A 26,718-nucleotide genomic window follows, 5' to 3' on the forward strand; every position below is an offset into this window, starting at 1 on the left:
CACCACATTAATTACCGAGAAGAGTGTCTCTCACTTGCCTAAGTATTTTTGTGAGCACTCTCGCCTAATGTTAACAGAATTCACCACTTGTCATAATGAACAGAAATTTATTGAAATTGTTTGATAAAAAGCTATTTATTATTTAAAAAAATGCATTTAATATACCTTCATATGAGGGAATCAGGGTTGTATTATTACTAAGCTTTGCTGTTTTATTTTGATTAATAATATTTATCTAATGCAGTAAATTGTATATTATTTATTAAATCTCGATTATTTAAGTTAAATGAATTCCCAATATTTTAAATTTACATTTCAACCAAAATATATGTATTGATTTTGTCGATTATCACTTTGTACTTAATACATATATATAAAATATAAATATTGCGCTTTTTGGGCTCAGTGCAGCGTGCCGGCGAAACAGTGTCAGTGACGCGCCCGGGCTACCAACGTGGCGTCCGTGCATTGACAGCTCCGGGTCAAGTACGTATCAGGGCCGTGTCCGATACGGCCAGCTCTTTCGAATATAACGAAGGCGATCCACATTTGCACATATATTACAAATAAATAATCGGGTTATTTCAAAGCTCGTAATGCTCACTGACAATACCTGACCCGGACGCGCCCCGGATGTCATAAAACTCGTTTAAAACGATCAAATCACATTATATGACTTAGTAAATAGATGCGATTTGATAGAAATTTTATGTCTTGTAATAATTCAAATTGTAAAGAACATTTATATTTTATTTAATAAGTATTTTTGCACATCGATAAACAAACGTTAAATTTAAAAATATATTCATTTTTTTAAATGGCAACACATTTTCACGCACGAAAATATCCCGCGATTTCAAAAACATTTAAATTTTATCAAGTAAACTATAATCTAATTTTTAGAACGATTATCCAATTATATAAACTAACACAAATGAATGATGAATCAAATGTTCTAGTTTGTCTTCTAATACTATACTATACCGTTCCCTTTCAGTGTCAAAATATCATAAAACTGAACCATAAACAATGTTTATGACTTTAAACAACGACAAGAAGCTGATAAACTCAGTCAGATTAAATCCCGAACTCTACGATACGGCACACGAGCAGTTCAGCGATTGCGAACACAAAGCAAGAATTTGGGACGAAATTGGAAAAGAATTAAACCGTCCCGGTAATTATTCATTCATTCGTTTACACTCGATATAAAATTAATAAAAAATATTATTTCAGGTCGCGTTTGTAAACTGAGATGGTACAACATTAGAGATCAATATAGGAAAAATTTAATGAACAAAATCATACATCCGAAAATGGGACCGGCTAAAGCGAGAAAGTACAAATATGCAGAACAACTGGCGTTCCTAAACTCGTACTTTACTAAAGTCATAAAAAAAGACGTCGGCAATGATGACGAAGAAGAGCATAATGTAGATACGAAGGAAATTAACTTTGTGTCGGCGAACGATGACAATTCGGACGAATCGGATAACACTTCGATGCTTGTGAATAACTGCGAGACGACAACCGACATCGCTTCGTCTTCTAAATATTGCGTTTTAAAGGACAATTTACATCCTGTGGACGTATTTTTGGCAGGATTAGCTCCTACTTTAAAGAGTTTGACTCCTTACCATTTGAACCTGGCAAAGACTAAGATATTCCAAGCCGTGCAAGAGCACGAAATGGCTATGATCGTCGAGCAGGAAGATAATGGAGAATCTTACATGATGAGACCTTCGATCGGCAACTGTTCGCGTATATCCTCGTATAACGCTGATCTTATAGACTGATGTCACAAAGTGTAATGCCTTTAAAATGAATATCTATAATATATTTTGTACCTACTTAACTTTAATGTAAACTAAGAAATAAATAAAACAGTATAATAGTTATATAAATGTTTTTATCTCAATAGTTTCAGATTAAACAATACATACAACATAATATATAAATTTAAGCATTAACTGTGTATTTTATATAAATATATACATCATATAATGCACAATATTTTTGATATTACCAAAGCTTTTTATTTTTATATATACATATAAATTAATAACAAAATAATGCAATCCTCACTTAAAATATTTTTTTGAACATATGTTCATAACCAAATTATTTTTAATCTATAAAATAAATGAAAAAATATTACCAATATTTACAAAAAGTTTAATTTTGAATGTCAGTGATCAACCATGGCAAGCTTTAATCTTAACTAGTATTTAAAATACTTTTTAATTGGTACAAAAAAAAACTATTGAAAAAATCTCAACATGACGTGTTTAATATCCAAAGCTACATTTGATTGCGAAATCGAGAAGGAATGTAATTAGTCATAAATCACTCTTTAACTTTTACATAAATAAAATACATACATTTAAAACAACTATCGAGCAAATTAATATAAAACAAGCTGCTCTCAAATATTGATAATTGAAAAGTATACAATAGATTTATAATCGTAATAACAAGATTTGTGAAACAGTTAAAAAACGAATCTAGTGCAAAACAATTCATTGATCTTTCTTAGACATTGATTGTTGATAGCTAGGCGGTTGCTCCTGAAATTAATAATAATAAAAAAAAAATTAAAACATTGAACGTTAGAATATACAGATGCAATATATGCTCACATAATACGCTGGCGGTGGTACGTAAGCCATTTGTGGTCGATTAGGATCGTAATACGCGCTTTGTGCAGCTTCAGCGGCTTTTGCATCTATGTACATAAATTAATGTATTGTATGCGAAGCAAGAATATTGCAATATATTTGATACTTACCATTGAAAGCGTTTGCCGGTGGAGCCGAAGCAGTAGGAGCAGAAGCGCCGGGATACGGTCCTGCCGAAGCCACCGTTGGTGCTGGATATCCTTGCGTACCCGGATACGACGGTGGATTCGGAGGATATCCACCGGCCGGCGGGTAACCAGCATTTGGAGGATATCCTCCGGCTGGAGGGTATCCGGCATTAGGAGAGTATCCACCGACTGGCGGTTGAGATCCTGGAGCTTGACCGATATTTATTCCAGGATATGGTGGAGGGCTATTCGACATGAATACCGAGTTTGGTGGTGGATGATCTGGGAATGCCTGAAAAAATATCATTAGCCATTTTTATTTAGAATAGTAATTAATAACTTATTGATTTGACACAGATATCAACTCTGTGGTGCACTTTTATAAAAATGTTCTTTAAGTTCATATTGAAAGAAGTAGTTTGCTTAATATACTTCAATTGATAGACTTTTTATTAGACTTTTTCATTGATATTAAAAAAGCAAGATAGTAGTTTCTTCACGGAAATTAACATTTGTTCCGAACATCGATTTTTAGATAGGGAGTAAAGGGTTAATCGACTAACGTTAATAGGAGGAGTCCATCCATAATAGCCTTGCGGTGGTGGAGCGTAAGCAGGCGGCGGAGCCGAATACCAAGGTCCAGTAGGCGGAGTATACGGCGGAGGTGCATCATTACTCCGCATTCCTCTAGTTGCTGTTACAAAACATATTATATAAATATAACTCAAACACTAGTAGAATAAAATAAGATAGATTATAATTCATTATACCCATATGAGCCACTTTAAGCATCGCCTGACCGAAATCTATTGCTCCACCAGACTTGAAGGACATCTTGAATTTCGCTTCACCGATCCAATTGCCATTTTCTTGAGCCCTCACTTTGCCTTTGATGAAATTAGCGCCAAACAGAGGTTGCTCAACACCAACCTTGATGAGATTAAAAATTAATTGACATACATTCAATAAATATGTTAACTCTTATCGAACATATTGGAAGTGACTATCTATGTTAAAGTGAAACATATTTTAATAAAAATATACACTGGCAAAATAATTGTTATTTAATTCATATATTATTTTTAGTTTCATAAAAGTTATAAATAGTAACTTCACATTATGCTTTTAAACAAAAAATACTAACATCACTCAATGCGACAAACGGAAAACTGAACGATTGCATCGGTTCAGTTTTGGACTTGGCGTTGAAGATGATGCGGTGGGTTGTTAAATACATCCGACCGTTTTTGGTGCCTCGGAATTCCGCCGATTGCGGTCCGTTGAATTCCACGTTGACATTGTCAGAATATAAGACAATCCTGAAACAAATTTGTGAGATCAAGTTGTAATATTAATATAAAAGTGAATCTGTCATTGTCATATCAGCATAAACACTGATAATAAACAATGCAAATTAACACTATTAGTCATTGTTTATTTTTAAGAAACATGATTTTAATTAGTAATTGTGTTTTAAAAACAAATATTATGTATGATGTAAGAAAATATAATTTTACGATCTGAAGAAAAAAATGATGAGATACAAGTGAAAAATAATCTAACTGCATCACTTACTGCTGTCGATACTTAATTGGAATATATTGACTAAAATTAAGGTGACCAGATTTCCTCCTTGAACAAATATTTGCGAAATGACCATTTTTTTGAGCTCCCGTATCAATTTATCATCCTTGAACAAAAATTTCAAATATTGCCTTTTTATTTTAAGTGTCCTTTGATATTTACAAAATCTGGTCACCTTACCAAAATGAATATGCATATACACCCATACCTCGATTTACACTGTACCTGTTCAACTCGGTTTCGCTATAACGCGATAAAGAAAAGACTGTTAAATTTCGCCAAGATATAAAAATCATTAAGAAACGGATTATTTAATTAGAATAAAATCCAGAAGAATCTGCTGCTAGATATGACTCTGATAATAATTTATTTTACACAAATTCTAAAGAAACCAACAGGTTAGATTAGAATACAGCAGTGACGAAGAGAAATATTTAAATTGTTATCTCGTTTTAAGTTATGTACATATTATAAAGAATTTTTAAGTAATATTTTCGAGAACATATTGTTATCGTAAAGTAATAATAAATAATATTTTTATAACAATGACATTTTTTGTATTAAATTACGAGAATACACATACATATATAATTGTATGTGTTTCTCCCAATTTTGTATCAAGTTTTAAATCTCGATTTACACTGAATTTTATTTTTTGTAACCTAATTTTAATTTTTGTATGTATTCTATTTCTCGATTTACGCGAAATTTCGCAAAACCTATCCACCGCGCGAGTCGAGGTATGACTAATGATATAATAGCGCTAAGGAAAATTCATATTGATATCTGGAAATCCCAGATTTTATAAAATTTATTGTAAACATCAAAACACAAATATTCAACCACATTATATGCTCTTGTCTAATGGTTTAAACTCTAAAATATTGAATTTTAAATGTATTTCAAAAAATATGAATCAATAATCCTAAATGCAAATCATTAGGATATTCATGATGGCAACTCTAGTAATATCGTCAACAGATAGTCACAATGCGTATTGTTATGGCCATGTCAATAAGAGAAAAGTGACGTCATATAATTATCATTATACCAGCGCGCAAAAACGATATCAACATTTTACAACCTTTCTCCAATCGACCTTTTCCTTCTTCAAATGACGAAAATTCTCAATTGGAAAGGAAATAAAGACCTCAATCGAATTGCGACATAATGGGCGAGGAGAGGAAATTCCAAGACCGGACGAACGAAAGTAGTTTGCGTGTTCGAAAGGGATGCGATTTAGATACTGACCCTTCTCCGGCATAAATGAGGACGCCGTTTTCGGTGTGCGCTGTATTTAGCGACATAGCTGTCAGCTGCCGAACGTCACTTGCAGAATGACACACGACAAGGCAGCCAACCGTACAAGTCCACAATACAAAGAGTTTTCCAGAACGATGTTCGATATTGCCCCGAGAGATTTTATTATATTTAAATACTGTGTTTACATTTATATATAAATGAAGAAAAGATAACAATTTTTTATCTCTAAGTATTTTTTCAAGTCTTAGCGATGAAATTCAGAAAATACATATCTGCGATTTTTAGACTTGGACAAAAATAACATACAGGTAGCACCTGTCCACCGCGACCATGGTGAGCGCGGATTCGTTATATCGCGACCGACAATTTAAAAAAAATATTCAATATTTAAAATGAATGAATAAATCACTTAGTCTTTGGGATCATTTAAAATCTCAACATGAAGGAGAAGAAGTATTTAAAGCAAGCAAAGGTTGGTTCGATCATTTTAGAAAACGATCAAACTTACATAACCTTAAAATGATTGGTGAATCGGCTAGTGAAGACGTAGAATCAGCTAAAAAATATCAAATGGAGTTCCGTGAAATTGTAGAAAGGGGAAATTATCCACCAAATTTAATTTTTATGTGGATGAGACTGGGCTTTATTGGACACGAATACCAACGCGTACGTTTGGTTCCATATGGGGGAAGACTATTTCTGGGTTTAAAGCATCCTAGGACCGTCTAACTCTTCTTCTCGGTGGAAATGCATCTGGAGAATTAAAATAGAAGCCTTTGTTAATCTATCAATTAGAAAATCTTCGTGACATTACAGGTTACTATACAAAAAATTTACCAGTTTTTTGTTGAAGCAACCATAAGGCTTGGATGACATAAAATTTATTTATGGACTTGACTATTCAAGAGCTGCAGGAAATGGACTGCCATACGTACCTAGAAAATTACGTCCCCGAACCTGTTTTCGTGCGAAATTTAACTGTTAAAACCATCCAAAAGGCCCTTTATTTTCACAATCAATGCATGCAGTGGTGTAGCTATCGCACTCTCCGATTGGTCCGTAGTCCAGGGGGTATCAAACCGAACGGAACGCGTCGAAGCAACATCCGTCGAGATACAATTATAACAATGGTAAGTCTATATTTTGCTGATATATGTACGATAGCTTTCAGCTGTAATTGTTTCGATTGCATGCAAATCTGTCACCAACAGATTTACTTAGGTTTCACAGCCAACGTTATAGCGCTTCAAACTTATTCAACGATTATACAAATCACTTTCTGCTGTCATAATGTATATAATTTTAATCGTACCTAACAAACGATCGTGAATTGAATTTTTATAGCTTTTCATTTAGTTCGTGCGGCACGCGTTTACCAAGATTTTTTGATTTTTCTTTATGTTTTGAGTGGTCCAAAACTGTTGAATTATTAACGCATAACTTCTGTACAAGCTCTAAAATTGTTATTTAACTAATTAAAAGTGCTATTTAACTAACAGTTAGGCCCAATGTGCACGGAGACGTCGCTGCATAGACGCGTATTCGTCATTGTACGCTTGTTGTATGCCTGCTTGCTGCTTACATATAATGTTATAATAAAGATGTTAATAATAGGCGAGAGCAACGTTTTAAAGTCGTTTATTCCAAGTTTTATAGTTTACGCTGTTGTTGTTCGTTCTTGATGGTTATCGAAGCGAGGACGAAAGGTGTTCTTGCTCCGGATTCCTCCTGTATTATGCTTTCAATCAGTCGAGTTGATAGTTCAGGCTCCTTGGTTACTGTGATGTTCCGGAGTTCCATTATGGAGAGAGAGTCCTTCTCGTCTCGGTCGCCGAAGAATGAGTGCGTTGTGCCGGTTGCGCTTCTCCTTTTATAGTGGCCGCATCCCGTGCCAGGCGGCAGTGACTGGTTGCTGAGAGCCACTCTCCGATTGGTCACGTGAAACTCCGCTGCGTTCGTGATTCAGGGTTGTATCTAACCGAACGGAGCGCGCTGAAGCAACATTCGTCGAGTACGATTATAACAATAAACTAATGAAACACTGTCCAAGGAGCTGCAACGTCACACTCACGTCGATGCATGCAAGCAATGAAATGATTTTTTTCAGATCGTCGAAAAGTACCAGTGTCTTTATAATAGTAATTTTGCAAATTATGCAAGAAAAGATATTACTGAGAAAGCTTGGAGTGAGGTGGGAAGTCAAATAATATTTCGTTAGTTTATATGTACGCAGCAAGCAGACGTACAACAAGCGTACAATGACGCAGCGACGTCTCCGTGGACAGTGGGCCTTAGTCGTAACTAAGTGTGAAATGACGCCAACGACATTACAGGTATTTTCTGAAGAAAAAAACAACACTTTTAATATATAAATAAAAATAAGTAAAAAAAACGACCTATAGAAATAAACCAATTAGGTGTTTTTATTAGGGTGCTATTTAATAGGGAATTGTTTTACGAGATATGTACATTAAAATAAATACTTTGTTCCATAAAACGAATTATTTGTGCATTTATACAAGGTGAATCTTCTGATTTTTTCTTCGAAAATAAGAATAAAAAACAGTTGATACCGGCTAAAGACTTTTAGCCGGTATCAACTGTTGATGATTTTATTGTCGATTTTTTATAGAATCTAAACTTACTACATATAGATTTATATATTTTTATAGTGCACAGTTTTATCTCGACTTATAAATTCATTTAAGTAACAATACGTTTAAATTTAAAAATAAATAAATGATATTATTATAACTAGTTTTCCATACTACATACAAATGTTAGGTGTATTTTGCATGGTTTTTAATTAAATTGAGATTTTGTAGAACCAATCTAGTAAAAATATGCGATACTGCTCCGCCAATAGTATTTTTACTGCTATTTATATCCATAGCTTAAGCATAGATGTGAATGGTTTGGGTATATTTATTTAATTTTGAAAATAGTAATTTATTAGTAAAATATTGTTACACCACGGAGTAGCAGAGCGAAAAGTATAACGCGCATGAACCGGAAGAATGGCTTAGAAGGAGGGCGAGCGTCATGATCAGAGGTGGCAGCGTGGAATAGACTAGCGCTCACCATAGAAGACGGACATCATTTCGGCATAAATAGTTATATTTCATCATTTACTACATTTAAATTTATGTAAATTCTTCCTTGATAATTTGATGATCGACCACTAATGAATAAATCTTTGATTGGCATAAATCCAGTTGGCGGTGACGCTACCTGATACATATACCGACGTGCATCAAAATAAAATTTTATAGCATGGCAACATTTTACATTTAAAAACAATACAAGTTTCGCTTTCCAGCACGCCTCATTGTTACAGATAGTCACGATATACATTGTTATGGCCATGTAAATAAAATAAAAACACGAGATTGAGAATTATATAAAAGCTTCGAACTGTAGAAACGAAGAATTTCGAAGTCGCGTACATAAAAAACCTCCCAATTCAGAAACTTACCCTGGTTCGGCGTAAACGAGGAGGCTGTTGTTGACGTACGCCATTTTTAACGACCGTCAGCCGTCGAGCATCGCTAGCAAAACAATACGATAGGGTAGCCAACCGAACAAGTCGAATTTTCGAGAGCGATGTTGCCACCGATAATTATTTATAAATATGAACTTATGATATTTTTATCTCTTTTACATTCCCTAAATGTTAAGTAATAAATTATCCACCCCCCCCCCCCCCCCGCATACAAAAACATGAATTAAGACGAATATCGGAATGTTTATTGTATAGCTTGCTATTTGTTTGAAGAAAAAAATACCTCTACAACTATACTAGCAATAGCTTTTTTCTTTGTGTCGCACAAAAACCGTTACACTGCATCGAAATTATCCAAAGTAACAATAGGAACTACCGATTTTCACAATTACATTCTGAGTTGTCATGCCTGTCCTCGGTTTGGGAGCTATTTGTCAATCAAGCGATAATTTAAGAAATTTAACATTCCCAAAATCGGTCCTAAAACAAAAGGATGTAGGATGTAATAAAAGGCTTGATTGGTCGAACGAAACTTTATTTTAGTCAAAAACTCGTTAAGAATGTTTCATGAAGACGTTCACAAAAAAATTATACTTCCAATAATCAGTGATCATAAAATGGCGTTGTAGAGAAAAAAATATATATAAACGGTTACATAAACGTTAGTAAATACGACAGTTAATTCTTATCCTTAACTTTAACTAGATCGGCGAGATCTAGAGCGACGCACGGCTCTTTCGCGTCCGTCTTTGGATTTTTATCCAGGATTTCCGTGACGGGGTAGTAATTCTCTCGGTTGTCCACATTCCATCCGGAGTACTGTGAGAGAAAACGAATAAAAAATTAATATATATCGAGGCGATAGTGAAAGCAGCATAGAAACGCGATACTCACCACACAGGTGCATTTGTGTAATGTTCTCCCGTTGGAATCCATCGGTACGTATTTTTGAAGGAGCGCCTTGCCGTCTATCTTCCACAGATTGACATCCTCCAGCTTGGAAACGACCTTCTCACCCGACCATTTAACGTCGCTCTTGAGGAGGACAAAGTTTCCGGACTGAAATGGAAATAGATTAATTCGTTTCGAGAAGAATGTGAATGAACGATGTTACAATTGTGGATGTACTGACGTGGTAGTATTTTGGTATGTCTTTCGAGCTAGAATCTGACTTGTTGCCATCAGATCCGTTCTTCTCCTCCTCGGATTCGTCTTCCTCCTCTTCCACGTCCTGTTCACCCTCCTCCTCGCCGCCTTCCTCCTCTGGCTCGCTCTCTTCGGTGGTCGAGTTCTTTCGCTTCTTCTTGGACGTGTTTACGGCTGCTGCGGGCGATTTCGAAGGACGTTTGCGGCCTTTAGGTTGACCCTAAAATATAATAAAATTAAGACTTTTGCAACAATAATACATGTGAGCGCATACTCGAGACCAACTCACCTCATTCGCATTGACGACGTCTGCGGCGCCTTTGACCTTGAAAACAAAACAACGTCCAGGTATTATAAAGCATAATTAACTTTGTCTACTACACGCGTACGGTGATTTCGCACGGGCTTGTGACGTGCAGTACAAGCGAGCGCTGCTTTACCGACTATACGTATACATACATGTATATGTTAACCGCCATTAAATGGCGGCGCACGTTTTCGAGGTTATGCTTCCGAGCGTCGAAAGTACGCCGCCGACCGATCGGAAAAGGGACGCGGCGCCGTGCGCGAGCGATGGAGCGCCGACGAAGGAACGCAGAGTAAATAACGACGATCGATTTCGCTCTTACCGGGGCAGCGCCTGGAGTCCAATCCTCGCTCGAGTCTGCGAATTCTTCCTGCTCTTCCGCGACGTCCGAACCGTCGGACTCGTCATCGGACTTCTTCACGTTCTTTCGTCGACGCATGATGAGCGAGATGAGCGGACCGACGGCGCTAACAGCGGCAAGATCCGAAGCCGAATGGCGGCTAAACCGGCGTCGCCCAGACAAGCGCCGACAATGGCGGCAAAGGGACGCGCAGCACACCTTTTCGCCGCCCCCTCGATCGATATCCGGCGCGCGCTAGCTTACCATCATGAACCCCTTTCGAATATTATTTCTACAAATTAAATTATAATAATTAGTAAAGCATCTTTAAGTTCTTTAAATAAATAAATTATATGTAATTAAATTAATTTATATATTCGGATATTCAGATTCCAAAAATAAAAAAATGTCGTTTCGGAGATGTTTGTTTGAAGAAGCTGCGGGAGCTGAAAAAGTAATGTTTGACTTTGACTGATGGGAGCTAAAAAAGGTCACGGTTTTGTTGGCGAAAGCTAGAAAAACCGGAACTGAACCGAAAAACCGTTATTTTTGTCGGAACAAAAATGTGAGCTGAACCGAAAAAATATCTGTTTATTTCGGTTCGGTTCATATTCAAGTACGCACTCACAAAAAATGCAGGCTGTGGAACATTTGAAAAATATTTTTCAAATCTTTCAAATAAATTTCAATCACAAGTGAACAAGCACAATCATTTAATGAAACATTCGATTAAATGGTAAAAAAAATAAAAGTACAAATAAAAATACAGATCCTAATTCATACAAAATTGAAATGGTGGTTTTAAAAGCTCCAGCGACACAAGTTAGTATTGAAAGGGCTTTCTCTGGTATAAAGTTTATTTTGCGAAACAATCGAAATAATTAAATGAAAATGTATTGGAAGATATATTAATAATTACAGGAAACTTTCATATTTTTAAATATAAATGAATATAACTAGAAATCCTGTATACTTCAACCGTGAATATACGAATTTGAATTGCTTACATATGTTTCGTTGAATAAATTACATTGTTATCATATATTATATTATATACTTAGTTCTAATTATTGTACCTTTAATGTATTATTATTATTTCTATTATATTGTTATATCAATTAATATAGCTTGCTAATAAATGACAGAAGTAATAAAATGTTTTAAAAATATGGTAGATAATATATATATCACTTTCAATTCAAATCATTGAAAATAATTATATGGATATAACGGATTTCACGTACACGTGAGCTCTCGCAGTTTGAGAATAAAAATATTATAACATTTACAAATAAATTATTTATTTTAGAAATATCTCACTTGCACCAAAACTGTTAGGACAGGTTAGATGCGAGCGAGCGATGGTCTGAGCATTGAATATCCAATGAATAATTTTCAACGAATTTATTTAATTGTATGTAGACGCGAATGTATTCAGAGCGACGAACGAAGCTAAAATAACGATAGAACGGCGTCGGAGAGCACGCTCGGCTTGACATTTGTCAACATTGCGAGGCCAACCAAACAAGTTGAGAATAAAATACCTTGATAATGATTATGAACTTTTGACAAGCGAATGACAGATCGACCAGTTGTGTCTTTAGCGTTACAGTAATATAACACAATCTGTCAAGTTGGTTCTTACCGTTTAATATAAATTCCAAGTACAATTTAAATCTCAACCATTTGATATAAATTCTAACCCGAAAAATACGATAAATTATTTCTCAAGTTTTCGGCAAAAAGTTAAATAAACGTTACTATGAAAAGTTGATGTAAGAGATTTTAACTTATACTTACAGTTTTTACTTCGCGGTTACTTCACCTTTACGATTTGAAAAATCTGGTTCAAGTCACAGCTTCTGATGAATTGGTTATACCTTTGTATCACAAGCTTTTATTAGCTAGTTATATTTTTAATTTAATCTGTTTTTTAGCCGAACTAAAATTACAGACTAATTATCGCGAAGCATTAGATAAAAAAATCGAAAATATGGAATACTTCCCATCTAGTTGAAGATATATGTTTAAGAAAACTTGGCATCTCCACCGGTTCATATATAGCTATTCTAGGATTGAATGCATTCCGTAAATTTACATGTTTATTATTATATTGATGTTTTAAAGTTGGATTATTTTAATGACCAAATCACAAAACATACTCATCCCTCCAATTGGTATTTCAAAAATTTACATATGTACCATTTCGGGATACTTACCTATCTAAATTCAGTTCATCACGATTTAAGGTAGAGTTAAATTTTGGTTTCTAATTAATACGTTAGTCGAATAAGAGAACCTAACTGACACTGTGAGTAAAATAATAACAATAAATTGTGCGTATAAATGATCCCTTGAAATATGGGTCAATCATATCTAATTCAAATATAATATGTAAATTTTCATATATATATAAATAATTTATACATTCACAGTTCGCCTAAGATTCCAACCCTGTATTGTATAAAAAAATAACTCATGATACATTGGACGTTTCGTACTCGTCTAGTTTACATAGATACTGATGAAAAGTCGAATTGATCTCTCGTAAACGACGAAAATAAATTTAATTATTGCATACTGATACTGATATACGATTTACAAAAATCAAATAATAACCCAAAGCCAGATAGGGAAAAAAGTAGCAGGGCCAAAGTTAAGTCGATCGGCACACTGCAAAATATCAACATTACTGACAACTGACAAGCAATGGAAAAGGTCATCGAGATAAGGATGATGATAATACATAAAATAATTTAGGACGATGTAATCAAAATAAAATGGCAGGTTTTTGTTTTCGATTGAGATGAACTAAAATAGCATCAATGACCAATGTCGAACATTTTATAAAAAAAATATTAACGAAATTCAGAAGCTTAAACTAAATAAGTTCAACGACGTTAGATAAGCTCGGGTTGATTTTTATTAAGACTAGGACAATCATAAGAAAGTGTCGCTTTCAACACGACGATGTATGACGTTCGGAAGTTCGATTCAGAATCGGAAGTCATTTCACTTCATGAAAATATATAAGATCTATGAAAGACGTGTAATATATAAATGGTCCAAAATAGGAAACGAAAATAATATATTTGGTCTTTTCGTCGACGTAAGCTAACATTAACTTTCATCGCTGTATCCAATCAGACTAGTCAGCGGCGAGAATACCGGGGTCGTCTCCGAATATCGTTCAACGAAGCGTTAACATATCACAGATCAAAGCAGTACTAGACAAATACCCATTACATGAAGACCCCAAGTCAGGAACGTGTTTAACTGATGTTTGAAAATGAGTTATAATATCCACTACTTTCCTAAGACATCAATCTGGCAAGCGAAGAACATGTTAACTGTATTTTTGTATCTACAGCAAGAACATATTTATTATTTAAGTGGACACCTTCTTGCCATAAATGTGTTTTGATGCATGGCTTTCATTTTTTAAATTTGCCCATGTTTTAGGTACATTTTGCTAAAGGTCATATGTTATAATTCGAAAAAAATTTAATGCAGTTCTTCGACCATCACCAGACCCCAAAACCACATTATATATATATGGGATATGACAGTTTTTGTGGACAAGATAGTTATAAACAGTTTTGCATCAAATTTTTTTTCTAAATTGTCAGCATGCCAGCATAATTGTTTCAAAATTGCGAATATTTAAAAAAAATCATAACTCCGTTAGTAAAACTCTATCACAAAAATAGCATAAGCTATTGTTAACTTAGCTGTGCCGGTGATACACCAATGCTTTAATGTAACTCGATTAACTCAATAATTTTTTAAAGAATAGACAATCCGTTATTCCGTTTTTTTTCTGGACATCATTATTGGCAGACAACGAAATTTCTTGTTTTAAAAAAAACAATATTTGTTCTTTGGTCATTGGAATATTCCGTGTTTTGAAATTAAATTTAGGTGCTATTTAACAGGGAATTATTTTAAGAGATATATTCATTTAAATAAATATTTTGTTCCATAAAATGAATTGTAAGGTAAATCTTTGGATTTTTCTTTTGAAAAGGATTCGTTGCAGTTATTCATAAGGTGTTCACTGTTCTGACGAATGAACACTCGCACCTTATCTATCCAAAAGTAATGCACAAACAATTCGTTTTATGGAACAATTATTTTATATATATTGCTCATTTAAATTTTCCTCATTGAATTTTAACTAGCGACATCTCTTAAGAAGAATATGTACTACAAATAATAATAATTAAAATAATAAATAAATTTTTTAACAGTAGCACACTTTTTATAAATGGGTTCTTTGGCGACTTTATACATATTTTTAAATTTCACGCATCTGAGATGCATAAAAATATTTCTTTCGCATTAAATTTCGACTTATGAATTAGTTCTATTCAACACATCGGTATAAACGTTCCCTTTGCCATTCTGCAAAACTATTTTAAGTCAATGTAAACATTTTTTCTTAATAAGTGTGATTTTGGGAGCAGATCTTTACGCATGCGGATTCTCTAGTATAGGGTGAGTAAAATAAAATCTACAATTATTTTAGTGAAACGCTATTAAAATTCTCATATGCGCAAAAATCATTCGCGTTTCACAATATCGTTTGCGTGTGACCGGCCCGCAGATTAAGTGTAAATATGTTCTTTTTAATTTTAGTCGTTCGAATGCCTTCACCTACCGTTGAATGATTCTGCTGTAGTTTTTTCAACAAAAATCAAAAATAGTGAATATTATGATTAGAATAGGGGATAAAATGAAAATATGATAAGTGTTTCAGGGTAGCAGCAAATTGACAATATTTCACAAAATAAACTACCTAGCCACTTTGATCTTCATTATACACATTCTTAAAGATACAGAGAATGTTTTGCCATTTTTAGCTGTTTGCAACGTAAAAAAACTGTGCATTCCTGGCTGAAAACATTTTTTCTCATGGAATAATTTGGTGCAACAATGTAAGAAGTGTATAATTTTGATGAGGACAATTTAAGTGAGCAATATATAAAATAATTGTTCCATAAAACAAACTGCTTTGACTAACAGCGGACCCCGTGAACGAATTACATACTGCAACAAATTACAAAAATGCACAAACAACTCGTTTTATGGAACAAAGTATTTATTTTAATGCACATATCTCTTAAAATAATTCCCTGTTAAATCGCACTTTGAAAACAATATTGGATGGAATCTATATTTATTCCATTTCGAGTAAAATTAAATAAAAGGTTTTTGGATTGGCAAATATGTAACGTACAAAACATGCATATACTAACAGAATCTTAGCATACGATAGATAATAGAGAAGAGCAGTTTCATTACTGTGGAAGTTTTCCCAGTCAAAAATGGAGCCAGACATGAAGTGTTAAGGTGGAGCTTAGCTAACGGACTGCGAGTTTGTTTGAAAAGAGGCTCTGAAATGCGGTCTCGTTGCAAAACAACACTTAAAAAAGACGATCAAGCCTCATATATAGAAAGCCAGTTAACACGTTCTCGCTTCGGGGATCGGTATAGTGAACATTATAATTTGTTGTGAAAATATGAACGAATCACCAACGCAAGTTTGTATTTCCATATACAAAGTTAAAATTCACTGGAGTCACTGCGGCGGCGGTGGCGGACGGGACATAGTCTATACCGCAGAAAAAGTCAGTTCAGTCTCATGTGTAGTTAAAAAACTTTATTGGGCAAAATTACACTTTCAACGTCGGTCACGGTGGCGGCGTTCGCGCACGGGAGAGCGACCGCGGGAGCGCTCGGCGGTGCGCCACAGGAACTCGTCGACGGAGCGGTCGTAGGAGCGCTTGGTGTCATAGCCGGCGTACTCGGGCGGCAGCGGCGGGCCGTCATAGTAGCGCGGAGGCGGAGGGGGCGGCGGCGGGGCGTCGTAGGCGTAGCCGGGAGGGGGCGGCGGAGGCAGCTGATGCTGGTAGGCCCGCAGGTAGTCAGCGTAGGCCGCTTCGTACCTCCAAGCGCGGCGAGACGAGTAGAGAGGCGAGCGGTCCCTGTCGCGAGACCTGTCCCTCTCTCTGTCGGAGCGCCGTCTGTAGGGTTTGCGCCGGAAGGAGCGCGACGAGGAGGAGCCGACGAGGGGGGCACGCGGCGGCTTGCGGTTTCCGGGGCGTTTTTCGGCTGCTTTCTCGACCTTCTCGAGCACAGGGGCCACGTCCGTCGACTCGTCTTCGGGGAAGAGCCGGCACAGCTGCTCGGCGACGCGCGGCTCGATCTCCTGACCGTCGCGCCCTATCTTGACGGGCTTTCCCTCGTTCCAGGGGTTGTAGAGGTGCAGCGTGCTCGAGAAGGGCAGCTCCTCGCGGCACACCCAGTCGATCTCGAACACGCCGCCCAGCGCCTTGGCGGACAGCCCTGGGGGGAGCACCCACGAGACGGCGGGCGCATCTCTACGAGACTCGCCCGAGAGCCGCGCGAACCCCGCGAACTTGCCGCTCTCCTTCACCGAGAAGACGAGCACGACGTTGCGGGACTCGCGCGCGGCCCGGTTCAGATTCGACTCGTTCTGCGGCAGCGTCGACCACACGCCCTTCGCCTTCGATAGGATCACGTTCTCGACGTTGTTCGACTTGATGACGAAGTAGCGCGCGTCGCGGAACAGCGGCGCCAGGCGCTCCAAGTAGTCGGGTGGGGCGCGGACGCCGCGGCGCTTCTTGAGCGCCGGCTCTTCGTCCTTCTTGTCGTCGGCGTCAGCGTCAGCGTCCGCATCCGCGTCCGCGTCGCCCTTCGACTCGTCAGCGGAGGCCGAGGAGGACGACGAGGAGTCGTCGTCGTCGGAGGCGTCACCCTTCTCGCCCTCGAGCCGCTTCAGCTCTTCGACGATCTCGGCGTCCACTTCGCCCACGCCCAGGTTGACGGCGTCGGCGGCCGCCTCCATGTTAGCGCCGCCGCCCGGCGTTCATGTCGACGTCTGGGTCTCGACGGACGCCGCCTCCCCACTCCTCCGCTTCTCTGCGCGCACCGCTTCTTCTTTTTCTTCTCTTCTAGGCCGCCTTGGAAAATATAAATCACCTTTCTTTTGCTCGTTTTTATAATTCCTCGATTTCATCGTTTTTATAAGATTCGTAGCATTTCATTTTCTGTCCCTGTCCCTGCTTAGAATCCACGGCAAAAGCAATATAAGCGTGCCGTAGCCGTCGCAGTGGGAACGCTTGGTTAGCTAGCGTTCATAATGGTTGATCCAACTACAGTTTCCATAATTAAAAAAATTGTAAATTAAGAATATCTCCGGATTATTTTAATCCAACATTTCAATTCCATTCCATTCTTTAGAAATATTTCAGTTTCTTAGTAAATTCATGATTAATTACATATAAAAATATTTACGTAAATACATTAATGTCTTTACCACAGTGTCGTAACTAGAATAGTTTGCGCCTGGAGGCAAAAATGCTATTTGGCCCCCCCCTCCCGTCTTATTTTTTCACAGTGAATTTTTTTTAAATGTTATTGACATCAATTTTTACGGCAGCAAAAACCGAATATATTGTTTAAAATTTCAACAATTTCAAGAGGGCGCGCTTGTTCGCGTTTGTTGGAGCATGCGCGTGCAACTTCAAACCTGTTTGTGTTTGAATAGCGATTTACGTTGACATCCATATTTCAGCCTTCAACTGAATTTTACACACTATTTTTTCAAGGGACATCTTGAACGTCAACGCAAAACGCTATTCAAAGAAGTTGCACGAGCACGCTCCGCTAGACGCAAGCAAGCACGCCCTCTCCGCCGCTATGAATAGCTGTCACTCAAGCCGCTTGCATACAAAAACATGAGTTTGTTAGCACGCACCACGCACTGCACCGCAGCGACCTCAGACTTAGACTAACACTGGTTATTTTTTTAAAAAGAACAGCTTTTTAAAGAAAAAATGAATATACCGTGTATTATAGATTACTTTTTCCTGATTTTGATGACATTCAAACGCAAACAGTAACAGCTTCAGTTCACTGATTTATTAAATCTAATATTTTTAATTATGTATGTTATATTTTATATATGTATATTTGATTTTTTTTTTAAAGGTTTTATGTGTTTTTCCTTGATTCTTTACTCTATTATAGTAGTTAGGGATAACTTATTATTATTTTTTTATTTTTTATTTTTAATTGTAGACAATGGAAATGGCTATGAATATGAACCAGTATTGTGTATTTAAAACGTCTGTATACTATTGTACCCATGAATATTTATGAAATAAACGCGTTAAACAAATATAATCTGTAGTTAAATGAGAAGATTTGTAAATATGTATATCATCTATATTTGACACAATAAAGGTAAGAAGATTCAAATGAGTTTTCGGTAATACTTCATTACGAGTAGTAAGCAGCATTTCACAGTATTCGATTTCTGTGAATAATTCCTTTCCAACGACGTCCATGTCATAGAAATTTCCAAAATTGTGCAATTATGACGTCGTTTATTTTCATCTGTTTTAGAAAAAATAATTCCGATGTGCATCAGAAATCCAAATTTTTATTTAGATATTTTAGTCTTGAAAATGATGTTAATATTTTCCATTGCAATTGGTCAAGTACATTTTTCATAACATGATTTTGTTCTCTACTGAAAATTCTGTGCATTAATTAATACTTAACCTGGCATCCATTCATGTCGTCTAATTAATTTTTCAATTTATATTTTTCAATCTATGCATTTTATTTTTGATATTTTAACAGAACCTTCGCATAAATCATTGCGGAGTTCGAACAATTCTAATTCCAGAGATTTAATATCAGTTGCTGCTTCTCTAAAATTCACAGTAAGATTTTGAAATCGCTTTTAATTTTTAAAGTCCTAGAAATTAAAATAATGAAATTTAAATTAAAAATATTTTATAAGAAATGTGTTGCATCGCTTCTAGTTTCAAATGTCACATATAGATCTTCTGACAATTTTTTTAAAAGTTCGAATTTTCTAACGTGTCTAATCCTAGTCGAAAAGTTGTGATAAATTCTGTTCTTGTGCTTCAGCGTGTTTCCGAATCGCGATTTAATGGCAAATAAAGATTTTTAATTTTTGAGAAATGATAATTGTTTTTCGCCCTCTTCTATTGGTCAAATTCGGTTATGGTGTGCTTATTAGAAAATTAATATGCTATCGTCACCATCGTAGTAGGAATCATAGTGTCCCCATTACGACTGCTTTTATTACTTTTGATCTGTTTGATTTGGAATATTTAAAAAAGTTTATTCTTAACCGCGTAAATCGAAAGATAAATGTACTTACCAGTAGTGTAGTTCTAAACAAGCTGATACCGAAACGCTATGAGATTTCAGTTCATGTGAACCCAGAGATGATTACCCTAGTTATTTTGTTCATTTTTATTTGAAGAACAGATCTATTTCTTTTTTTGCAAGAAGATTTTTTGATCTTATCAAATCTACAAAAAATGGTACCGGAACCTGTTTCGTTCGTGGAAAAAAGCACCGGAACGATATTCCGGCCTCACTACACTACTGCTAATAATGGTAAAAAATAACAACAAAATGACATAAAATACAAAAAATATTTGATATACAAGATCATATGCAAGGTTTCGTGAAGACCTTTTGCACAAATGCAGTTTCTATAAATTATGTCACAGCTTTTCGAGAATTTATTCCCCCCCACCCCTTCATATGTCACAAAGACATTGAGCCAGACTCCTGTTTGTTTCACACAGTCACAATTCCACTGAAAAACCTATGACAAACCTGTGACATAATTTATAGAAGCCGCCAAAGAAAATCATTTTTCATACTTTTCGGTAAAGGATTTACCCCAAGATATGTTCCCTTTTTTAAATAAATATATTTTATTTTAATTTTGGCAACTTTAATTTTCATAGAAAAATAACTTATTTTTAGATAAAGAAATAGCGAGACCAATTTTATTTTTTACAAATGTTTTTTAACGATTTTTGAAAAAGTTCGCCTAATGAAGAATTGGTCAGCGGCGGCAAAAATATGGCTAAACCCTTGCGTACCTCAAAATTGCATCGCGTTGAATTTGTAACCTAAGTTACAAACGCACGCTATTCGTTTGCGCAAGCGTGTGAGTCAGTTTTGGTGTGGAAATGAATGCGCATGAAAGTAAACTTGTAAAAAAGTTACGCCGGCGTTAAAGTTAACTGGCCAGCTTTCGCTTCGTTTCGGCCAATTGCTCATAGCGTGCCGGCGCGATGGGAGGGCGACAGCGGGAGCTCCGACGTTTGGCGGCTTCTTCCAAGGTTCTGGTGGTAGGAGCCGGTGGCATCGGCTGCGAACTGCTCAAGAATCTCGTGCTCGCTGGTTTCACCGACATAGAAATCGTGAGTGTCTATTTTCGCTACTACACTCGAGCAAACTGACGCCGGTCGACTATTAGGCTTTTGTCTCACGTCGTCATATTTTACTCCCTGAATCGACCCACTATTTAGTTGTGAGACATCGTTAGATACGCGTCGAAGTATATTGACTCGAATCAAAACTTTTACTTTTTGACACTTCATAAAAATGTGTATGGATAATAAAGTGGATTCAATAATACATTCATTCTAGCCATGCGGATTGTTTTGTGCGTAGGGTTGCCAGGGTGTAAATTAAATATATTATTTTTCTTTCGACTGCCACAAGATATTTACTTATATACATTTTACAAAACATATACACCTGTGACTGCAATGTTAATATTATGGATAGACGAATAAAAACTTTGATTTAACTTTATAACAATATTTTTAAATTCAGAAAATCATTCCTACCTAATACACATATTCCTCTCTTTACGAAAGAGATTTATTTTTGAAAAGGTGTTTATAAATAAAAAAAAACTGTACAAATATCTATATTATACATATATATTATGTGTTCTATGAAAATATATAAAAAGTGAACTTCTGAAAAAATATTCATTTGTAACAGAAGCCGTACAATTCGTGCAAGAACCTGTCTTGTTGAGTTCATGGTGTGTTCACTATTTCTGTAGCAAAACACTGTTTTGCTACAGAAGTAGTTTAAATTGGTTAAATGCGAACGATAGCGAGTGAGCGTTGGTCAGAATAGTGAACACCCCATGAATAACTTCGCAACGAATATACTTTAAAAAATGACATTTATAATTATATATAAAATAAATAAATTTGCCCTTCGATAATAGAAAAGTACATAAAAAAAGAGATGACATATGTAATAATATGTTATTATTAAAATTTAAATCTCTTTTTCAAAATGCAAAAAGCATTGACTAATTTCTTCATATTATATTACACTTATTTTCTCTTCAAGCCTAATATTACATTAATTTGATATAAAATCACTACTGGAATCTGAACTGTAACCAGGATTTACATAATCTGAATCTTTTAATCAATTTATACCAACCAATGCACAACTTGATTCTACTTACAATTGAAGCCGATTAAGGAACATGTCATTAGTGTGCTCTATGAATATTTACCGTTAAAACTTTAATAGTTCAATTTATAGTTATTTCTTTTATTATTATCAGATCGACCTCGACACCATCGACGTCAGCAACTTGAACAGACAGTTTCTCTTTCACAAAGAGCACGTCGGTAAATCCAAAGCCAACGTGGCTCGCGAGAGTGCTTTGAGTTTCAACCCCAACGCTAACATCATCGCTCACCATGCAAACATCACTGCGTAAGCATTTTAATTTAAAAAAATTTTCTTTGTTCTACTTTCATGCGATTTAATCCATATTTTTTTATAGGACCGAGTACGGCGTTAATTATTTTAAGCATTTTAAATTGGTGATGAACGCCTTGGACAATAGAGCCGCTAGGAATCACGTGAACCGCATTTGCTTAGCTGTGGACGTTCCCCTAATAGAAAGTGGAACCGCTGGTTACAATGGACAGGTATTGTATTATTTTAGTACTCCAATTTGGTATTACCGTGGGTGAGGCATTTGTTTTGGTTCTTTACTACTTTACTAGGCATCGATTCTTATTTAATTCGCAGCATTATCTTTTCAGGTGGAGTTGATCAAAAAAGGTCTGACGCAATGCTACGAATGTCAACCGAAAGCAACTCAGAAAACCTTCCCGGGTTGCACTATCCGCAATACGCCATCGGAACCAATTCATTGCATCGTCTGGGCCAAACATTTATTCAAGTGAGATAAGCTTCGTTTTGATATAAAATATATTACAGTAGTAGTATTAATGCATTCGTCGTTATAGTCAATTGTTTGGCGAAGTCGACGACGATGAAGACGTATCGCCGGACACTGCAGATCCAGAAGCAGCCGGCGACGCCGGTGAACAAGCCCTCACGGAAAATGCCAATGCACAAGCATGTATTTTAATAAAATAATCTATTATCATTATTGTTTATTTATAATATAATTATGATTATAGGGTAACGTAGAACGAATCAGTACTAGAACTTGGGCGAACGCTTGCGGATACGATCCTACGAAACTGTTCAACAAACTATTCAAGGATGATATCCAATATTTACTATCCATGGACAACTTATGGAAAAAACGTAGGCCTCCGACACCGTTAGATATGAAAAATCTGCCTGACGCCGGTACGTTGTTATTGTCGTGAAAGAGTTTTAATGTATTCCATCATGTGTTAAGATATGATTCTTTATTTAATAAACTAAATGTATTTAATAGAGGGCTGTGAACATTTCCAGAATCTTAAACTAAAATTTTTTTTTATCTAGTTGTAGGAACAAGTTCATCTTCCAACGAAAGCGGGCTAAAAGATCAACGCATTTGGAGCATTGCCGAATGCACAAAGGTCTTTGCTGACAGTTGTTATGCCCTCAAAGACTCACTGGCTGCTTTGAACGAAGGCGATCATTTGGTTTGGGACAAGGATGACAAGAGTGCAATGGACTTTGTCGCCGCTTGCGCCAATATAAGAGCTCACATCTTCGGAATCGCACAGGAGACTCGCTTCCAAATGAAATGTTAGTCTTATCCGTTTATAATTATTCATATTATCGTAATCAACATGTAATAAACAAATATTTTTATGCATAGCGATGGCTGGAAATATCATTCCAGCGATTGCGACAGCAAACGCTATTATAGCCGGAATCGTGGTCATGCACGCCTTCAATATTCTCATGGACGATCTCTTAAAGTGTCAATCTGTATACTTGAGATTGAAGCCGAATCCCAGAGGACAGTTGTTTGTGCCGGATCGAGGTAACTTTATTTCTAATCTTCTCAGCGAATCGACCGATAAGCAGTTTCTAATCAATCTATTCTTCATTTTAGGTCTTACGCCCCCTAATCCAAAATGTTACGTGTGCGCAGCAAAGCCATCTGTGCATTTAGTGTGTGACATTATAAAACTCACTTGTGGCGAGTTGTGTTCTGCGGTATTAATCGGAAGACTAAACATGATATCTCCCGACGTGATGCACAATGGTAATATATTGTTATCATGCGAAGAAGGCGAAACCGAAGCGAACAACAATAAAACACTGTTCGAAGTAGGCGTTCGAGATGGAAGCTTTTTGAAAGTAAACAGAGTTCATCTAGTATGCCTCTTCCTCATAAATCTAATGATTTATTTATTGATTTTATAGGTTGACGACTTCCAACAAGATTACGAATTGATGATCACTATATTAGATAAACCTGATTGTAAAGATTTCGAAGTCATCGCTGACGCTGAAACCCTAAAACCGAAAAAAGAAAATGGTACCAATGGAAACGGAGCTGGTAAATATACTCTACGACCCTATATACTTTTAAGAAACTGGTATAATTCTGATGATTTTTAGCTAAAGATTATGATGATCCTCAACCAAGCTCTTCGAAAAAAGTCACAGCAAACGATGACAACGAGAGCGATATGGAGATCGTCGAAGACGAACAGCCAGACGATGAGGGCGGTAAGATTAAAAAGCAAAAACTCGATTCTGAAGATATGCCTCAAGCGAAAAAACCTAAACTATGCTCGGAATCTAACGATATGGAAATCGTTGATCTTAGTTAATTATCGTAGGTTATTTTTCTACTGTGACTTATTTTGAATACTATCTTTTATATATAAATTAATGTTAAGATAAATTTTATCGTTATGAATAAGTTAACATTTCGCATTTCCAGAAGAACAATGAAGAATTTGCAAAATTTAATTTTTTTATTATTTTATATAAAAAGTGGAGAAACTCCAAAAATAATTTACACCATTTACAATAGATTTGCTCTTCGTTCATTTTTCTTTCAAATCTATTTAATGATTAGAAATATAATTTTTGCACTTTCATCATTGTTTCTCTGAAGATGTGACATTGAAATAATTTCAATCAAAATTTTGCACTTTTTGCGTAGCTACACAGAAGCTACTTGACTTTTCAGTTGTGATCGTTCCACAATTTGACATTTTGTTAATTAACGTAATTTATTTTGGTTCATTGATTATAACCCATTTAATTCATTACAATAATTGGTAATGTCATTGTACTACTCCACAAAATAAAATATATCTGATTTTACTGTTTTTATTTGAGTTTTTATTGTTGTAAATTTACCATTGCATAACAGACTAGCACACAAAACAAAACCAAAAAATTCATCCAAAGAAAGTTTTCGTAAAAATGGTTCAGTGGAAATTTGAAGCCAAAATTAATGACTTGTCAGAACATATAGATGTTCAAGATCGTTGCAAATATTGAAGATGCAGTATGAGACCAAGCATTGTTATATATACCTGGTGATCCATGTCAATTTAGTATGACATATACAGAAAACTCGTTCTGATAACAGTTATTGCTTGATATGTGCTTAAAAATTGTTCATCATTCCTCAAGAGTCATATTTTTTAATTAGAAGATTATATATTGAGTTTTCTCAGTTTTAGTGAAGCGGTATCAAGTGATTTCTTACTCTTCTTAGTTTTCATACAGTTTTAGTCAACCCAGGTTTCATTCTATGAAGCCTTTACCTTCTGCGGTGCCAGCTAAGATGTCGGGATCTTTACCCGAGGCCCTACTCACAAAAGGGCCCCACATATGTACATATAGTCATGTTCCTGTATTATTTCTACCTTTGTTTCGGGGATTCCACATAATATTTTCCTGAAGCCCTGCAAAACTCAGCTGACCCTGATCTACTCTAAAGTGCTGCAAAATTTTAATGCATGCATGCAAATTTTGTGGCAATTCTATGTCTAATTTGTACTGCTATCTGCTGACTACTCTTTAAATTTACCACCACAGCAAATTTACAGGACAATAGAGCGAAGATTTTTTCTCACCCTCATTTATGAATAATATAATACACAAAATGTCTAGAAAGCAGAAATTTATAAAATAATCAGCGCAATGAAAGAATACCTAGTCAGGAATATTTTATTGTATTATATGCAATATATGAAATTGATAAGTAACATCAAGGTATTCAAAATTAGTTGTAATACTCTTATACAATTATTTTATTTATTGTTTTTAAAAAAGCCAAAATGGAGGTATAGAACCAATAGAATATTGAGTCCGTTTTCAGATACTTTGAGAGGAAATATGTTTGTCGATAAAATGTACATTTTTATTTTTTTAGATTAAATTAAGACCATCGTGGCCTAACAGGTTACCCCAATGCGCCACGATGGTCGTAAACAAATTTTAAATTTATAAAACATAAAAAACGTATATATACATAAATATAACAATACTTAAACATAACAAAAAATTATAATATATTAAAATTAAATGATACAAACTGGATCAGATCCTCGTAGCTAACATTAAATAAGTCAATATGTAATGCCAGCGTATTAAGGAGCCGGATGGCCACGCAGATGTCCTAGCCCTAACGGCCATCA

At 35.8% G+C, this 26,718-nt stretch overlaps 5 protein-coding genes and 1 long non-coding RNA gene across 6 annotated transcripts; 2 read left to right on the plus strand and 4 right to left on the minus strand.

Annotated features, from left to right (window-relative positions):
* The first annotated feature begins 355 nt into the window (after window positions 1-355).
* On the plus strand, window positions 356-1,898 carry LOC148230522 (uncharacterized). The gene is made up of 3 exons (XM_088194089.1): window positions 356-486; window positions 998-1,177; window positions 1,237-1,898. Exons 2-3 carry the CDS (start codon window positions 1,030-1,032, stop codon window positions 1,794-1,796), a joined length of 708 nt encoding a protein of 235 aa, XP_088050215.1. The 5' UTR covers window positions 356-486; window positions 998-1,029; the 3' UTR covers window positions 1,797-1,898.
* Window positions 1,893-5,744, minus strand: Wbp2 (WW domain binding protein 2). Its single transcript, XM_088194088.1, has 7 exons — window positions 5,642-5,744; window positions 3,951-4,125; window positions 3,577-3,736; window positions 3,370-3,500; window positions 2,789-3,098; window positions 2,640-2,725; window positions 1,893-2,567 (listed from the first exon to the last, which is right to left on the minus strand). The coding sequence occupies exons 1-7, from the start codon at window positions 5,695-5,697 to the stop codon at window positions 2,520-2,522; spliced, it is 966 nt and encodes a 321-aa protein (XP_088050214.1). The 5' UTR covers window positions 5,698-5,744; the 3' UTR covers window positions 1,893-2,519.
* A 1,532-nt stretch (window positions 5,745-7,276) lies between these two features.
* LOC148230524 (uncharacterized) lies at window positions 7,277-9,220 on the minus strand. Its single transcript, XR_015811195.1, has 2 exons — window positions 9,129-9,220; window positions 7,277-7,993 (listed from the first exon to the last, which is right to left on the minus strand). It is a non-coding gene; the product is annotated as an uncharacterized LOC148230524 (long non-coding RNA).
* A 453-nt stretch (window positions 9,221-9,673) lies between these two features.
* LOC148230525 (uncharacterized) lies at window positions 9,674-11,142 on the minus strand. Its single transcript, XM_088195909.1, has 5 exons — window positions 10,931-11,142; window positions 10,591-10,626; window positions 10,288-10,521; window positions 10,050-10,214; window positions 9,674-9,974 (listed from the first exon to the last, which is right to left on the minus strand). Exons 1-5 carry the CDS (start codon window positions 11,045-11,047, stop codon window positions 9,834-9,836), a joined length of 693 nt encoding a protein of 230 aa, XP_088052035.1. The 5' UTR covers window positions 11,048-11,142; the 3' UTR covers window positions 9,674-9,833.
* Window positions 11,143-16,595: 5,453 nt separating this feature from the next.
* On the minus strand, window positions 16,596-18,656 carry Ythdc1 (YTH domain containing 1). Its single transcript, XM_088195908.1, has one exon. It carries the CDS (start codon window positions 17,817-17,819, stop codon window positions 16,632-16,634), a length of 1,188 nt encoding a protein of 395 aa, XP_088052034.1. The 5' UTR covers window positions 17,820-18,656; the 3' UTR covers window positions 16,596-16,631.
* Window positions 18,657-21,087: 2,431 nt separating this feature from the next.
* On the plus strand, window positions 21,088-25,398 carry Uba2 (Ubiquitin-like activating enzyme 2). The gene is made up of 11 exons (XM_088193819.1): window positions 21,088-21,234; window positions 22,413-22,567; window positions 22,638-22,785; window positions 22,903-23,042; window positions 23,110-23,221; window positions 23,287-23,461; window positions 23,603-23,851; window positions 23,925-24,092; window positions 24,165-24,412; window positions 24,479-24,614; window positions 24,677-25,398. Exons 1-11 carry the CDS (start codon window positions 21,106-21,108, stop codon window positions 24,889-24,891), a joined length of 1,875 nt encoding a protein of 624 aa, XP_088049945.1. The 5' UTR covers window positions 21,088-21,105; the 3' UTR covers window positions 24,892-25,398.
* The last annotated feature ends 1,320 nt before the right edge of the window (window positions 25,399-26,718 follow it).

The sequence above is a fragment of the Plectrocnemia conspersa genome, unplaced genomic scaffold, assembly GCF_051122295.1.
Source record: "Plectrocnemia conspersa isolate PC_06_02 unplaced genomic scaffold, ASM5112229v1 ptg000010l, whole genome shotgun sequence".
In the NCBI taxonomy this organism is placed as follows: Eukaryota; Metazoa; Arthropoda; class Insecta; order Trichoptera; family Polycentropodidae; genus Plectrocnemia; species Plectrocnemia conspersa.